The following is an 18,059-nucleotide window of genomic DNA, read 5'->3' as shown; positions in this document are numbered from 1 at the left end:
GAGGCAAGCGCAGGAACCCAAGCAACAGAAACCAAGACTACATGGCATCATTGGAGCCCAATTCTCCCACCAAAGCAAACACGGAATATCCAAACACACCAGAAAAGCAAGATCTAGTTTCAAAATCATATTTGATCATGATGCTGGAGGACTTCAAGAAAGACATAAAGAACTCCCTTAGAGAACAAGTAGAAGCCTACAGAGAGGAATCGCAAAAATCCCTGAAAGAATTCCAGGAAAACACAATCAAACAGTTGAAGGAATTAAAAATGGAAATAGAAGCAATCAAGAAAGAACACATGGAAACAACCCTGGACATAGAAAATCAAAAGAAAAGACAAGGAGCTGTAGATACAAGCTTCACCAACAGAATTCAAGAGATGGAAGAGAGAATCTCGGGAGCAGAAGATTCCATAGAAATCATTGACTCAACTGTCAAAGATAATGTAAAGCGGAAAAAGCTACTGGTCCAAAACATACAGGAAATCCAGGACTCAATGAGAAGATCAAACCTAAGGATAATAGGTATAGAAGAGAGTGAAGACTCCCAGCTCAAAGGACCAGTAAATATCTTCAACAAAATCATAGAAGAAAACTTCCCTAACCTAAAAAAAGAGATACCCATAGGCATACAAGAAGCCTACAGAACTCCAAATAGATTGGACCAGAAAAGAAACACCTCCCGTCACATAATTGTCAAAACACCAAACGCACAAAATAAAGAATATTAAAAGCATAAGGGAAAAAGGTCAAGTAACATATAAAGGCAGACCTATCAGAATCACACCAGACTTTTCACCAGAAACTATGAAGGCCAGAAGATCCTGGACAGATGTCATACAGACCCTAAGAGAACACAAATGCCAGCCCAGGTTACTGTATCCTGCAAAACTCTCAATTAACATAGATGGAGAAACCAAGATATTCCATGACAAAACCAAATTTGCACAATATCTTTCTACAAATCCAGCACTACAAAGGATAATAAAGGGTAAAGCCCAACATAAGGAGGCAAGCTATACCCTAGAAGAAGCAAGAAACTAATCGTCTTGGCAACAAAACAAAGAGAATGAAAGCACACAAACATAACCTCACATCCAAATATCAATATAACAGGAAGCAATAATCACTATTCCTTAATATCTCTCAACATCAGTGGCCTCAACTCCCCAATAAAAAGACATAGATTAACAAACTGGATACGCAATGAGGACCCTGCATTCTGCTGCCTACAGGAAACACACCTCAGAGACAAAGACAGACACTACCTCAGAGTGAAAGGCTGGAAAACAACTTTCCAAGCAAATGGTCAGAAGAAGCAAGCTGGAGTAGCCATTCTAATATCAAATAAAATCAATTTTCAATTAAAAGTCATCAAAAAAGATAAGGAAGGACACTTCATATTCATCAAAGGAAAAATCCACCAAGATGAACTCTCAATCCTCATCTTCGATTGGTTTATATACAAGTGTGCAATTTCTAGGCTTGAAAGTAAAATGATGCTATCTGGTGCTGGATAGAGGAGCCTTATTTTTTATTATGGCAGCTTGCTATTTTTGTAACATGGTGATTTGGTTGAACACAATAAAGTACAGTAGTAACTGATCTCCCCTTCTTCCTGGATGAGTGAGGAGATGATTAAATGTTGATGTCAGCATCCTTGAGCATATTCAGATGAGCTTCTGCTTCTGTTGAAAAGGATGCTGTGTTTGATTGTGGTCCGAAGCTTTGAAGCACTACTTGGCATTTCCTTCCTTGGAGGTCTCACTGTTTAAACATAACAGATTTGATAGCTTGTTGGTAAGGTGAGGTCCAGCTTGTCTCCACTAGGTCATCTTCATGTGAATCTGGTGGTTATACGGTTTTGTTCTAGGGATATTTCATTTTTTTAATAACGGTTTTAGCTGACATTCATGGAGAGAATGAATCCTTAGAAGTGTGCCACTAGTGAAAGGAAATCCTGTCTAGAGTATGTTTCTTTACAAAGCTGTGTCACACCATCCTTTGGGCCCTCTGCTGGAAAAGTAGAATCAAGTCTCTAATAATGCCTTTTAAATTGTATCCTCTAGTATTATAGATGTAGGACAGTACTGTATCATACCTCTGTGGATGTAAAATAGCTTGTACCTGCTTTATGATACGTAGTAGTGACCGTGCTTTATCAGAGCTGTTTTTAATGATGTTGCTCAGAATGTTTTCTTTCCAGATGATGATTGAGAAGCTAATTTAAAAAAAAAAAAAATGGTGCCAGGTACCACAAGAGTAACAGAACTGTGCTGTTTTCTCGGGTTTTGTTTTTTTACTTTTTTACTTTTTTTTTTTTTTTAATGGAGTATGCTGGATGTCTCTACAGTTTTGTTCAGATGACTGCAGAACCTGGAAAAGCTGTTGCTGCTGTTGATGCATAACACTGCTATTATTGGTCTTTTTATATAAATATAAATATATATATACAGATATATAATTTGAATTTTTTGAAACTTTACCTGTGCTGTCAACTTTGGAAAAAAGTATCCCCGTTTACTGTGTTGAGTTGGCACTGTACAGAAATTAACAGCCATATTGGTCTAGAAATTTTGAACTTAAGTTTTTTCCATTTGTACAGGGGTAACACACTGTATTAAATATGTAAGGTCTTATATACGTGGGTTTGATTACAAAAACTAATAAAGTATTCTCTAAATTAAAAAAAAAGAAATCAATGAAAAAAAATATTTTTGTAGGTTTAAATATTTTTTCATTTTTATTTATACTGTGGCATATATAGTAGATCACAGAACTCTGAGAACCAAATATTAACTTTTTCAACAACTAGTTTAGCAATTCAGCCAACACACATTGATATTAAAGTGCACATGTTAAATATGTATAATGAATAATGAGAAAACATTGGAATAATTATTTGTTAAACTATTTAGACAAATTGTCTGTATATTTATATCATGTTTCAATATTTTAATTCTGTTCAAAGTTTTCCCATTAAAAAAAAAAAAAAGCCAGTGTGCAACCCCAGTGTTGGGAGGCAGAGCCCTGGGCTTGCTGACCAACCAAGGCCCAAGGCCAGTGAAAGCTGCCATTGGAAAACAGGACAGACAGCACCTGCAGAGGAGCAGCACCCTGGGCTGTCCTAGAGAGCTTTAGGTAGCTGTCAAAGCTGTCAGTCACTTCCTTTGCTTTTTCATGCTTTAATATTTCATTACCATTAGCCTATAGAACGTTCTTCTTTGAAAGTCAGCTTCCTCCATGCAAGGACTAATAGACTGCTCTCCCTGGTGTTTTGTTGCCTTGTAGAGATATATTTACCAGAGCTAACAGCATTTTCCTCTTTGCTCCTACCACAGAAATGTTGCAGTCTCTCGCACAGCGCCCAGCTCCAGCGAACACTAATCGTGAGCGGCGGCCTCGTTACCAACATCCAAAGGGAGCGCCTAATGCAGATCTAATCTTTAAGACTGGTGGGAGGTAAACAACCTTCACTTGCTTCTTCCTAACAAATGTCTGTTATGATGCTTTGGTGAACAAAATGAGAATTTACAATTAGACTCAATGATAGAGCTTAATTTTATTGAAGCCTGTTACATTGCTGCTAAAACGCAAAGTAGCTTAAGAGACAACGAGAAGTATTAGATTCCTGCCTATTCACTTTCTTAAAAGAAGGGTAAAGCGTATGCTGTAGTGTTCAGAGTTAATGTCTTTTAATCATTTTTATATATGTTAGATTGTCAAAAAGCAGAACAAGTGTCAGTGCCCTCAGGGCTAGAGTCCAGTGGAAAAATGAACTTTGGAGTACTTCAGAGTTAATTCTGCCCTAGTTCTTGTTGGCTTTGGCTTTGAGTCTTTTGTTGTTTTCTTGGTTGTCATTATTGTTGTTGTTCTGAGGGGAGGTGTTTGGAGGTGGAGGGTGGAGGGGTGCTCCCCCTCAAAGGGGGCTTTCTCTGTGTAGCCTTTGCTGCCCTAGAACTCAGGCTGCTATAGTCCAGGCTGGCCTTGAACTCAGATCTGCCTGCCTCTGCCTGAAATTAAGGGCATGTACTACCACTGCCCAGCTTAGTCATTTATTGAGGTTGGGAGGGGAGAAAGAGAGCGGGAGAGACACTTAATATGAAGTACTTCCTAGGAAGTAGGAAACAAAAGCAGCATATGGAGAAGTAGATATATAAATATATAAATTTTATAGATGAATGTGTATGCTTTTTTAGTCTCTCCAAAACTCTTTGTTAGCATTTCCCTTCGAGTTCCCCACTGAGAGAAGGAGCCTTGTGTGTTCTTCCTCTCCTCGTTGGAAGGTTGTAACTCAGTCCCGCCATTATGCTGGTTTACTGGGCACCCTTACTGCCCCTTGGGCACTCTCTGAGTCTTACTTGAGTGTAAGCTTTGTTTATTCTTTTTACACTGTTAATTCTCTGTATGCGTGTTTTGCCTGCATGTATGTGTCTGTGTGCCATGTACATCCCTGGTGCCTGAGGAGGTTGGAAGAGGCACTGGATTCCCTGGGCCTGCAGTTATGACCCACCATGTGTGTGCCAGGACTCAAGTCTGCGTCCCCTGAGAAAGCCCTGAGCCACCTCTCCAATGCCCTCCCCTTTGGGGGAATGGAGTCCGGCTGTGTAGCTCTGTGGCTTTGGACTGAGAGACCCTGACTACCGGGATACCTGACTACCACATCAGGCTCTCTTTCTCTTTTCCTGTCGTTTCTCTGACTGCTGGGGTCTGCGTTTTCCCTTCTCTCCAGCCCCACTAAACTCTGTGAGCACAGACAGACAGTACAGTTGTCCTTATCCTGTGGACCCAGTCCTTGGCCTCCTCTTAGCCTTCTATTTTCTGTGAATAGTTCAGCCCTCCCTGCTGTGACCCATTTGCTATCAAGATCTCTTATCAATACCTTGAACTTGAGTTCCTGCATGTCTGAGGCAAACCTCACATGAAGATGTCCTGACCCAATCCCTCCCACTGTATTCTCCACCTTCGTTAATGCAAACATGACAGCCCTCCCTCTCTCTGCACACTGAGGAGGTTGATTCGTCTTCTTTCCTTCAGTTCTGATTAATAATAAGTTAATTTCTCTGTGGTATTCTACTGAGTAAAGTACTTGTAATGTGCCCATGTTTTCCACATCGGTGCCGAGATTCAGATCAAAGGACTGTTACTTCTCGTGGAATACGGCGGCACTGTCTAGCTAACATCGAGCGCAGACTGCTGCAGTAGCCCATCTCCTTTGCAATCTGTGTGAACTCTTCCGGGTCATTCTCCTCAGACCTAGTATTCTGAGATGGAGTCTGCCTTCTGACCTTGTGAAACCATCTACCTAAAGCCCTTCAGTGGCTTTAGGATAAAGTCTGAATTACACAGCTTGGTTAACATTTCTTAATGTTCTTTCTCAGCCAAGCTGGCCTCTTAATTAACTGCATCCCTAACACCATCATTCTGGAGCCATTTCCTGGTTTTCCTGAGCCCCAGGGAATTCTCTTCCTTCTTTATGGCCTGCCTTGGTAACTTGGGCCTGGCCACAGTAAAGCTAGGCTGCCTCTCCCTGCAGAGGATTGCTGCAGAGGCAGGACTGTTTGTCTTGTGTCTCCTATGGGGTGCTTACTCCCTGGCATCTATGAGAAGCTGAGGAAGCATCAGATGAACAGACAGAGAGACTTCTACAGCCCAGGTTTTATCACTTCATTTTCTTCTCCATCTCCACTCTTCAGCTAACCTCTTGGTCTGTTTTATCTAAGACCACAACTTTTAAAAAAAAATAACGTATCCATTGTCTTAGTTGCTATTGCTGCAGCAAAACACCATGACCAATAAGCAAGCTGGGAGGAAGCAGTTTATCTAGCTTATACTTGCACATTGCTGTTCATAACTAAAGGAAGTCAGGGCAGGACCCTTCAGGCAGGAGCTGATGCCGAGGCTTGCTTTCCCTTCATCTTTTCTCATTTATTCTTCTCTCAAACATTACAGCCTGAGTACAGTTTCTCCTCCTCTCCTCCCCCAGTCTCTCCCTCAGAAAAGAACGGGCCCCCAGTCACATGAATCAAACACAAATAACAAGCTGTAGTAAGATCCCGCACATGTCCTCACATCAAGGCTGCACGAGGCAACCCACCAGGAGGGAAAGGGTCCTAAAGGTGGGCAAGAGAGTGGGAGACAGCCCCTGCTCCCACTGCTCGGAGTCGCACAGGAACACTGAGCTACACAACCACAGCATATATTCAGAGGACCTAGGTCAGATCCATACAGGCCCCTGATCTCTGTGAGCCCACTTGAGTCCCCATCAATGGGGACTGTATGGGACATGTTCTTGTAGTGTCCTTGATCCCTCTGACTCCTCCAAAGGACTCTCTGAGCTCCGACTGATATGTGGCTGTGAGGCTCTCCATCTCGATGCAGTCTCTCTGGTCTCTCTAATGAGGAGCCTGCTAGGCTTTAGTCCCAGCACATCTGCAGCCATGACAAACTGTAGGTTGGAGGGTTGTGACTAGGTTGGTATCCCAATCCCTCCACTTGAGGCCTTGGGTGTCAGGATGGCCTGTTCAGTCTCCCTGTCCCCCATTACGAGGACTCTTGGCTAGAGTCACCTTCATTGATTCCTTGCAGTTTCCACTGCACTAGGTTTCTACCCCACTCCCAAAATGTCCCCCAAACCCAGTCCTCCCTCCATCCCCCCAACCTGATCCCTCCTGTTTCCATGCCCACCCACCTCAGGCCACTCTCAAAAACCTATTTACCTTTCCCAGGAAGATCCTTGCCTCCTCTCTAATGACCTCCTTACTCAGCCTCTCTAGGTCTCTGGGTTGTACCATGATTATCCTGTACTTATGGCTGATATCCACTTATAAGTGAGCATATTCCATGGTGGATTACCTCACTCAGGTTGATTTTTTTTTTTTAAACCCTAGTTCTATCCAGCAAATGTCATGACATTCTTTTTTTTTAATTGTGTAGGTGTACCACTTTTTTTTTTTAATCCATTCTTCAGTTGAGGGGCATCTAGGTTGTTTTACAATGTTTGGCTGTTATTAATAAAGCTGCTGTCAACATAATTTAGCAAGTGTCCTTATGGAAGGATGAGGATCCTTTGGGTATATGCTCGGGAGTGGTATGTCAAGCCTGCTTTTTTATAGAACCCAGGACCACCAGCCCAGAGATGGCACCACCTACCGTGGGCTGGTCCTCCCTCGTTGATCACTAATTAAAAAAAATGCTTTGCAGCTAGATCTCATGGAGGCATTTCTTCAACTCAGCTCCTTCCTCTCTGATGAATGCTAGCATGTGTCAAGTTGACACACAAAACCAGCCAGTACAACTGACCCCTTGTCAACTTAACACAGAAACACATCACTATCAAACCACTTTTCCTTTCTTATTCATCCCCAAGATCTCACACTAAAAATATAAATAACTTTAAAAGTCCCATAATCATTAAAAATTTAAACCCATTTAAACTTCACTTTCTTTAAAATATTTAATTTTCCTAAAAAGTCCAAAATCTCTTTTAAAAGTCAGTCTTTATCTGTGGGCTCATGTAAAAATCAAAATTAGATTACATACTTTCAAGTATGTAATTCAAGAGGGAAGAACCAGGACATAGTCGCAATCAAAACAGAACTCCAGCTGTGTAAATAATGTCTAGTGTCTGGGATTCACTCATGATCTTCTGGACTCAGGAGGGCTTGGGGTCACTTCTCCAGCTCTGCCCTCTGTAGCACACAGCTTGACCTCTAGGCTCTGGAGGGCTCCACTCCAGTGCTGCGGTGTGTCTGGTGGTCGTCCCATGGTGCTGTCATCTCCAGAACTGCTGGGGTCCTCTGCTGCCACTGGGCTGCACTTTCACCATTAGTCTCTCCGGCTCTCCTCTTGGCGTCAGCCTCAGCTTCTCTTCATGAGCCCTTCATTCCCAGGCCTTCACCTGCTTCTGAGGCTGCACCTTCAGTAATGGCCTCTTCTAGCTTCTCACAGTGCCAGCCTCAGCTGCTCTCTGTGACTCTTTCATGCCTTCAAAACCAGTACCACCTGTGTGACTCATAAACTACTGAGTTCCGCTGCCAACATGAGGTACAGCCATGGCTGCCTCTGGAACAGAGCTTCTCTGTGCTCTCAGGAAACACTTCCTAGAAGATTCCACCTCATTGGTGCAAGTCTCTTCTTAATCACCACTTAATTCTCAGCACTAGCCAACCAACACTGAGTATCCCAGCAAAGCAAAGACTCCACGTTAGTAGTTCAGGAATCTCACTCATCACAGCTGATTGGTCAGCCGCAGCTAACCAGAACCATGGAGTCTTAGAAGAGCAAATGGCCCTGATGGAATCTTAAACCTCCATCTGAAACATCACAGGCCAGGCCTTCATTGTTTGCACTGCTCTCAACGTTGTTGTCCTCCAAGCTCCCACAGAACGTCCCACTGAGCTCTCCTCTCCCAGACTTCCAAAGTCTTCCATAATCCTCCAAAACCATGGTCAGGTCTGTCACAGTAATATCGCAGTACACTGATACCCACTTGTTTTAGGGTTGGAGAGGACAGCGTTTGGCTTACATTTTCATATTGCTGTTCATCAATAAAGAAAATCAGGACAAGAACCTGGAGGTGGGAGCTGATGCAGAGGCCATGGGGGGGTGGGTGCTGCGTCCTGGCTTGCTTCTCATGGTTTACTCAGCCTGCTTCCTTATAGAACCCAGGACCACCAACCCAGGGATGGCCCCACCCACAGTGGGCTCTCCTATCAGCCACTAATCAGGAAAATGCCTCACAGCTGGATCTGATGGAGGCACTCTCCATTGAGGCTCCCTCTTTTCATAACTCTAGGTGTCTTTTGTCAAGGTGACATAAAACTAGCCAGCATCCATAATCTTCTACAAGTGACCGTCTGAACCCAGCATGACGGCACACACCCTAGTACTTAGCCAGACCCAGGCAGGGGTTATTTCTCTGAGTTCAAGCCTGGCCTTCATCCTAGCAAATTCCAGACCATCTCAGAAGGGGGAGACAGGGATGGCATGGGGCTGGAAGGATGGCTCAGTGATTAATTAGAACACTTACTGTTCTTTCTGAGGACTTACATTTGGTTCCCAGCACTCACGTGGAGAGTCACAACCATATGTAACTCCATTTCCAGGGGCTCTGGCACCTTCCTCTAACCTCCATGAGATCAGGCATGTCCATGGTACATATGCATCCATACATGCAGGCAAAAACTCACACAGGTCTTTTTAAAGGCCCTTTGTAACGTGCAATGAACACTTTAACAATGTAGGCGTGAGTGAACATTGTAAAAGAGAAGGCAAACATGGAAAGAGGTGTTGAGCCTTTTGGAGTGGCAAGTGGTTTCTGGTTTTAAAATTTAAATTCTAAGTGAAGAAACAGTTTTTTGAAAAAAAGAATGACAGATTGGAATCATCTCGTAGTTTGGGTTCTGTTTAGTTTCTTTGCTTTTCACTTCAAGAGCACGGTGGTAGAAGACTGTGGTGTCATCAGGTGTCTTGAGTGTACTGTGGTAGGGGGACTTTCTGCTGAGGTAAACACCTGAGAAACTGCTTCCAGATGGATTCTTGAGCCAGTTATTAATCTTCATGACACGACATGTCAGTTAAAGTGAAATTTACCTGTTACTGAAGTAGTTGTAACATCTTTGCCTAGGGATTTGAAGGCTTAATCAAGACTTGATAAGAATGTAAAATAAAACCTGACTCCTTTAGAACATTCCAGGCACTTCCGTGAATGAGGTAACTGCTGTAAGTAAGCCACCCTCTAGTCTCCTGTAGTCCAGAGCCAGCTGCTCTCAGTTGAGTCAGGCTTGAGAAGCTGACGCCGTGACATCTTCAGCAAGTGTTGAGACCGGTGCACCTGGGTGCTACGGTTTCCTGTAGATTAGTGCAGTGCTCTCTAAGCTCGGCAGATATGCGTGGGTTATCTACCGAAATGCAGCCTGCCCTCCCTTGTTTTGAAACGGGGCATTTGCTGTACCGTCCAGGTTGACTTAAGCTGTCCCTGCCTTAGTTCCCCCATCTGGTCTTTTCAAGCACCTAGGACAGCTGGCTCACAACTTGTATTATATTCCCTACCCACATTGATGGGTGAATAACCCAGCTAGGTGTGTGCTCTTCCACAGAGCTACACCCCCAGCTGGAGGCTTCTCTTGACAAAGACTCTCCCTATGTGTAGCTCGGGTGGCCTTCAGCTCTGGGAACTCCAGGCTCTGTAGAATTATGAGTTGTTCCACAGCACCCACGTGGGACTTCTTTACGCCAATATTTTAAGGTTACCTGGTACTTTTGTTACATATTTCCTAGAATAACATTAACTCAGGTATGTATTAGAAATACTTTTTTTTCAGCTCTTAGAATCACTCAGGATAATTCTTTGCCTGTAAGGTAATCAATCAAGTGATACTCTGCTGGAAGCCTGACTTACAGATTTTCTCTCATCCACTGCACTTGGTGATTGTGCTTCAGAAACCGCTTGCCTTTACCTCAGGAAAGACTTGTGTCTTTGCTTCTCCCTGTCAGGGAGTGATTGTGTCAGTATTTTGTCCCCTTTTTAGTTCAGTTCTTGAAGAGATTTTTTTTTCTGAGTAGACAGAGTTGTGTTTTATTCTTTGAAAGTTTCTCGGCACTCTGACCTGCTGTTCGTTAGACCATAGGGTAGCAGTTTGTTCCCCTGCCCTCCGTGGCTTCAGCAGCAGAATTTTGTTGTCTCAGTTTTGGAGGCAGGAAATGTGAGTAAGGCAGGGCTGATTTCTTCTGAGCCGTGAAGAACGTGTTCAAGCGTCCCAGCTTCCAGGAGTTTGCTGGCAGTCCTGTAGCTACAGATGCATCGCCCTCGTCTGTCTTTGTCTTCACATAGCACTCTTCCCGGTGCAAGTCCATACTTGTTTCTGTAAGAACAGTATCTGGTGGGAAACTCAGCCTATCCCTGCATGGCTGCATCTTAATTGATTGCATCTGCCAACAGCTGTTTCCTTTTTTCTTTTTTCTTTCTTTCTTTTTTTTTTTTTTTTTTTTTTTTTTTGGTGCTGGGGACTGAACCCAGGGCCTTGCGCTTGCTAGTCAAGTGCTCTACCACTGAGCTAAATCCCCAACCCCCCAACAGCTGTTTCCAAATAAGTTAATAGTCTGATGTTTTAGATGTTAGACGGCACCATATTGGTGATACACATTTTGGCTATATACACACCAACGACTCACAGAGCATGATTTCTCAGCATCTTAGAATTTAGTTGTAGAGGGCCAAGTATGACAGCACATTGCTTATTTATAACCCGATGGCTTGGGAGCGGAAGACAGGAGAGTCAGGAGTTGATGATTATCCTCGTCCACCTACATAGTGAGTACAAAGCCAGGCTGGGCTGTGGATGACCATATTGAAAGTGTGGGAGACGGAGGGAGGGAGTGGGAGAGGAAATAGCTGAAGAAAAGGTATGGAGCTGCACGTCCAGTGGAGGGCATCTAGGATCTTCAGGAAGCATTAACTGTGATGGTGGTTGCTGGTGATTGACACTTTCCTGCCCCGTGTGGTGAAGTTCCTAACACCGTTGTGTTTGTACCTTAGGAGACGTTGATCCAGCAGCACGTGTCATTTCATTAGGTCCTGTATCTGATGTTGTGGATAGTGGAGTCCTCCAGCAATTGAATGAGAGCAGCGGACACATCTCAGCATGTCGGTCTAGAGAGTTGCGAATCTAAACCTGGGACAGGCTGGGGCCATGAGGCAGAAACACCAGCCTCTGCCAACACCGGAACAAGCCGACGCTTCCAGACAAGGCAGAAAGGCCTTTTGTAATGGAAATCACGTGAGGGTTAATCTTCTCTTGAGAATGGCAGTCAAGAAATGAGAAGGTTCACTTGACTGCTGAGAGCTACACCAGGAAGAGCGTCCGTGAGGTGACTGAGCCGGAGAGGAAACGGTTGAGATGGGATGGTATGGGGGAAATGAACTTGAGTTTTAAACTTGATTTAAGTTACAGTGTCTCTGAATTGAACATCCCATGTTGGAAGAAGATACATTTGGGGGCTCCAGGACTACAGTAGAACAGTATAGAGCAAGCAGTAAAATCTTCTAGTAAAACTTCCATGCAGGACAGCAAAATGATGCAAGATATCCAAATGCCAGACAAGCCGCCAGGAAAGGTCTGTGTAAGGAGTTTGTTTCAAGAGGGACAAGGGATGAGGGAGAAAAACCTGTTTTAACCATCAGAGTCAGTGATGTAAAGTTGCCTATTAGAGTGAAAGAAAACTGAAGACTGTTAATATGCAAAGCATTCATTCAGATGGCTTAGAAGGTCTGACAGCAGCCTAAGAACGGGGATGTAGTTGAGCCCATTGTAAGTATCATTGAAAACAAGCCGTGCCAGTGAGCATGTCACAGAAGAAGGAAGGACGACAGAAGTGGATCAGAGTATTTGGTTGACCTTCATGGGTTTACAGCCTCTGTGTCTAAACAAGCTATGGAAACAAGTAGAGCTTTTACTTTGCTTTTGTTTCGTTTCCTTTTGTTCCCCTTCCCCAGTAGAAATGAGGGTTCTTAGTCTGTTTCTGACAGTCTGTTAATTTATTAGGATAGGTGTCTTTCATTTGCTTCCCAGTAGGCGTAGTCATTTAGTTAACAGACACATCTGTATGCTACAACTTGATTACATCTTTTTCTATTTTGCATCTTTCTTTTACCATGTTTCAGTTTCTGCATGTAGATTTCAATAAGAAACAAAACTTGTAAAGTTGTAACATTTCACATGGAAATGCTGCCCAATCTTCACCAGCTTCAGAAATCTGACCTTTGCCGATGCTGCAATAAAGTGTTGTAATTTGGATTTGGCACGATTTGTTTTATTTGGTTGAGAAACCTTTCAGTGAGCCAGTTAATATCATCCAAGGTCATCTTCATGCTTTATTAAAAAATATTCTCTGCTAGATACAGCAGTATATGACTGTAATCCCAGAACTCACTACTGAGGTAGGATTACAAATTGGAGGGCTAGCCTGAGCTATAGTGACCTGAGCTGTATAGTGAGGAAAAGGAAAAACAAAAACAACAAAGAAACAGAATCTCCCTGTAGCCTTGGTTTATGTACTTACTCTGTGGGCCTTTGAACTCAGTGTGAAGACCTAGAACTCCTAGAGATCTGCCTGCCTCTGTCTCCCAAGTGCTGGACTAAAGGTGTGAGCCACCATGCACAGACATTGTCTTTAAAAACCAAAAAGAAGAGTTCTTGCCTACTATGACCCAGGCCCTGTGTTGCATCTCTAAGAAATATCAATGAGACAAAGGGATGAACCTCCAATGTCCTAAGTTAGTCTTCCCTCTCCCCCACATCCGCCAAAGATAAGCAGATGTTCACAAATCCCACGCTCAGACTCACTGCTCCCTTCCCTTGCTCCCCTCTCCCTCAGATGCCCTTACATCACAGCCACTGTGGAATTGACCCACATAAAACCAAGCAGGCAGCAGTGCGGAGACCACAGGCAGTTCCTGGTGGAAAGAACAAAGGATAAGATGGGTGGACAGGGAAAGGAAGCAGAAGAAAACTTAGAACACAAAGCCAAGGAGCCCAGGATCAGGGTTGGGGTTGTTCCTCTGTGTCAGGCCCTGGGGTTGAGCCTCAGTACCGTGAATAACAACCAAAGTTAGGACTGCCATTAGCTCCCTGCCCTGCCAATAATACCAGCCAAATAGTATTACCCTGCAAAATAAGGATTAGTGTGGAGAGAAGCATTCATTCTGCAGATCAGGAGTCATCCTGAGAGGTATCTTGTCGGTTAGTGTTAGTAATTGTTGGGAATTTTATCGTCAACAGCAAATAGTCTCACTCATAGGAAGTAAGTGCTAGAATGTTGAGACTACCAGTCGTAAAGAGAGACCCCAGGCTTTCGAACAACTCCACCTGGAATGAGAAACTTAAGGGCAGAAATAAAATTAAATGTGCCCTAGGTCCCCACTGGAAGGGATGTTAAAGTGTTTGCACTCTCAGGGGATGGGGAGATGGCTCAGTGGTTACGAGCATCGGCTTTTCCTCCAGAAGACCCAGGTTCGGGTCTTAGCACCTACAACAACTACCTGTGACTCCAATTCCAGGGTATCAGATAACGCCTAGCCTGTGGCAGCACTGGACACACAACTGGTGTATAGATACGTGCAAGCAAGACATCCAAATGCATAAGTAAAAATAACTAAAGGACTAAAGTCTTTACATGTTAGGAGTTAACTGAGCCACCTGGACTCTGGTGTGTCATTTACTTAAAATGAAGGATAATCTGAGTTTGCTTACAGCGAAGGCGATTGCTAGAAGGATCGTAAGGGTAAAGTGAAAGGATCGTAAGGGTAAAGTGATGTTCAGGAATCCGTGGGCATCGGACAGGTAAGTGCAAGCAGAAATACTCCCTGCTCTTCACCGTTCATGCTCATGGTAGACGGCTCCAGTTACTCTCACTTGGCAGTTTAGAGGAATGGGTTTCTTCTAGTTCTCGAAGCCGCAGACCCAAGGGTTGGCAGAGTTGGTTTCTCCGGAGGCCTGCCTTTCTCTTGCCGAGGCTTCTTCACTGCACTGTGTCTCACACGACCTTTTTATCTACAACCCCCACTCCTTTCTTTCTTAAAATACGTAGCCCAATCTATCTTGGCACCTGGTTTGTAACAAAAGATGGATCTGGGCATGGTGTCGCCTACCTTTAATCCCAGCACAGGCAGAGACAGGCAGATCTCTGTGAGTTTGAGGCCAGCCTGGTCTACAGAGTGAGTTCCAGGACAGCCAAGGCTACACAGAGAAACCCTGTCTGAAAAAAGTAAACAAGTAAGTAGGTAGATAAATAAAATCATCTTGACTTCTGCACCTCTCTGGCATGTTCATTCTGGGTTTCGGCAGCTCTGGGGATCTCCTCCATTTTAGATACGCCCTCTACAGATGAACCACTTCCCCAGTCTTTGGCAACAGAACATCTGAGGAGTTTTAGATATTTTTTGTTGTTGTTGTTCTGAGACTATAGCTCAGGCTGGCCTTGAGCTCATGGCATGTGCCACGACCCCTGGCATTTCCATAGGTGCAGAGACTGACTTAATAGACTGCAACCAAGTGTAACATCTTAGAGACTCTGGCCTGGCTTGGCTAAAACATCATCTGTAGTCTGACCCCTGTGATCCCGGGACCCCTGTGAACTGCCCAAAGAAGGAGTGCTTTCTACAGTCAGCTAATTCAAAGGTTTAGACGTGAATCTTCCCAAATAGCTGTGAGTCTCATTTCTTTCATTTTCTCTAGAGTTCCCATATGTTTTTCATGACAGTTCTAAACAACCTTTCATTGCGTGTGGCTAGCCCTGAGACAATCAGACTAGTGCTTTTGAGTTTATGCTAATAGAAAATACAGATAACTTTAAGCTTTATAAAGTCTGTTGTGTAAGATGTTTTTATTTTCTGCTGTTACATATGAATTAGGTTATCTTGTCAGGCTGAGAAGATTCGTGGATTTAAACATTTATTTAAATACTTGGGAAAGAAGAGAAACAAGACAAATTACTGAATCTGATCTACATAGCAGGCACTCTTCTGAGCAATGGGGATACAGAGGTGGGGTTGAAGGGTGTTCCGGCCTGTAAGGGATTGATTTGCTATCAAGACAGACAACGTGGGGCTGGGGATTTAGCTCAGTGGTAGAGCGCTTGCCTAGGAAGCGCAAGGCCCTGGGTTCAGTCCCCAGCTCCAAAAAAAGAACCAAAAAAAAAAAAAAAGATAGACAACGTAAGCAAGTGGGATGACGTGATGTCCTTCTCTGTACAGTGTTTGGGATAGCATTCGACCCATAGGAAGTTTATTGTGTGGCTATTGCAGTTGCTCACGTCTGCCTGTGGTGACTCTTACACTGGAATATCCAAACTGCCCTGTTAGCCTTGCTGTTTCTACTTCCCCTCAAGGTCAAAGCTCACAGTGGTAGCGCGTGCCTGTCCTCCCAGCACACGGGAGGCTAAAAAAGAAAACTAAGAGTCCCAGGCCAGCCTGCTTTATCCAAGACTGTCTCTCTCAATTTATTAAATAGCTTTAGTTCAAGTACTACCTCTTTGTTTTGCTTTTTTGTTGGTGGTGGCTTTTGAGATTTTTTTTTTTGTATAGCCCTGGCTGTCCTGGAACTCTACACCAAGCTGGCCTCTGCCTCCCCAGTGCTGGGATGATATGCCCCCCACTGTCAGGCCAAGTAGTATCAATTCTAGAAAACCTAGCCATTCTCTCTTATCAGTTTGATTTAAGAGGGTAGCCTGCCTCCCCTCCTCCCCCCAAGAAACACAGAGCACAGCCCATGTGCAGGGAAGTAAGATGAGAAACAAGCTGCCTGACTGAGGCTCTCCCTCCTAGATTCTGGCTTTTGAGGAAATGTGCTCAATCCCAAAGAGTAGCTATGTCATGCCCCATAGCCTGCTGTCCTCCGTAGTTTGAAAGGGTGGTCTTCTGGGTTCCCAGGTTCCTTGAGCTCCCTGTCTAGTTTACCATGACTAGTTGAGTTCAAAACTTTGGAAAGTAGAAGCAAGGTGCACGGGTCTGTCTCTCCAGTTCACACTTGATGCTGAATGCTGGTTCGATGTGGGGTGTGCTGATGTCAGTGCTGGCAGAAGCATCCTCATAGGTGGTGGGCCGCATTCTGGTGCCATGAACTGTGGCAGTCGGGTTTAGAGATACTCTGAACTGGAACTTTAAGGAAGCCCAAAAGTAAAGGAAGCAAAGGAAGAAGCAGGTAACCAAGGTTACTCTAGCTATGGATTATCAGCTTCTGAGAGTTATTGGCCTCAAACCTTCAGCTTTCTCATCTATAAAATGGGGGTAACTTAGGGTTCTGTGAGGAAGCAGTAGGATCCTGAGCTTAAGGCCCAGCAGAGGCTGAGAGACATCGGTGTGAGCAGGTGTACCATTTCCTCTGCCTCTGTGTGCCTGATGCGCCATATGCAAAGTGAGCTGAGCAGGCTGTGTCCTCGACGGTCTCATAAACCAAATGTATAGATGCAAAGCCAGGCTTAGACCGAGCAGCCAGAGTCACACCTGCAGATGCAACCAGCAGCTATTCCTGTGGTCCATGGAGAAGCATGGAAGCAGCAATATGTATCCTGTGGATGAATAGACTGGGCCAAGTTGTGGTTCCTTGCCAGCTGAAGAAACAATGTTCCCGTTTCCTCAGAGATCTGCACTCAAAAACCTTTTCTTTCTTTTCTTTCTTTTTTTTTTTTCTGCACATCTTCGGCCACCCAATAACAGAGGCTGATAATTAAGTGAATATTATGGAGAAATAGAGAGTTTCCAGTTTATGATTTCCATATCCACAAAGGTCCTGACAATTTTTTTCTTCTGAGCCTAACAAAATACCGGGCAAGAGGTCTGTTGTAGGGCTAGACAGCACGTCTGGTAAAGCCATTTGCTGCTGAGCCTAACGGATAACCAGAGTTCAATCCCTGGGACCCAGATGGTGGAAGGGAAGAACTTATTTCTGGAAGTTGTCTTCTGACCTCCATACAGGCCATACCCCATACCCCACATAACATCACACAATCAATAATAATAATTTAATTGTAAAAATGTTAAAAAATGGGACTGTTAGTCCAAATCACTTTGGGGATTTTTCTGAGAGTCCGAACTAATATGATCCAAGATGTATCTTAAAAGGCTGGCGATTCTTGAAACCCCACAGGCTGGAGGCCTTTTCTTTCAGTAGATAGTGGACCAGGAAAATGCTGGGTCATTGTGAAGACGGGGCTTTATCAGGCTTCTTTGAGAAGAGTTGGCAGTAATTAGAATAATTAGAAATAAAATGGAAAAGAGGACATAGTTTTGTTCCTTAGTCAATCCTGACCACTGTTTCCAGCCATAGACGTCTCCATTCATGCTCATGACAATGTCTGTCTGGGGGACATTGTATTAACAATTGAGTCTGTGAGGAAGGTTTCTCATCTGATCAGCACATCCAGAATATTCCCCTCCGTCTTTTTTGTTTGTTTGTTTGTTTATTCACTTTACAGCCCAATATCAGCCCTTCCTTTCTTCCTGGTACCCCCTCATGCAAGTCCTTCCCCCATTCCACCTTCCCCTTCTATTTTGAGAAAGA

General features: G+C 44.0%; 1 protein-coding gene across 9 annotated transcripts in view; it reads left to right on the top strand.

Annotated features, from left to right (window-relative positions):
- Upf2 (UPF2, regulator of nonsense mediated mRNA decay) overlaps positions 1–12,802 on the top strand; it is a 111,292-nt gene extending 98,490 nt beyond the window's left edge. For 7 of the 9 annotated variants that reach the window (XM_039095923.2, XM_039095924.2, XM_063276633.1 and 4 more), the window contains 2 exons: positions 3,342–3,462; positions 11,540–12,802. In XM_039095923.2, coding sequence (XP_038951851.1) covers positions 3,342–3,462; positions 11,540–11,549 — 131 coding nt within the window. In that variant the 3' untranslated portion in view covers positions 11,550–12,802. 9 annotated transcript variants of the gene reach the window in all.
- Positions 12,803–18,059: the final 5,257 nt, after the last annotated feature.

Source organism: Rattus norvegicus, chromosome 17 (genome assembly GCF_036323735.1).
Source record: "Rattus norvegicus strain BN/NHsdMcwi chromosome 17, GRCr8, whole genome shotgun sequence".
Taxonomy (NCBI): Eukaryota; Metazoa; Chordata; class Mammalia; order Rodentia; family Muridae; genus Rattus; species Rattus norvegicus.
This window is presented reverse-complemented; position numbering and strand designations above follow the sequence as displayed.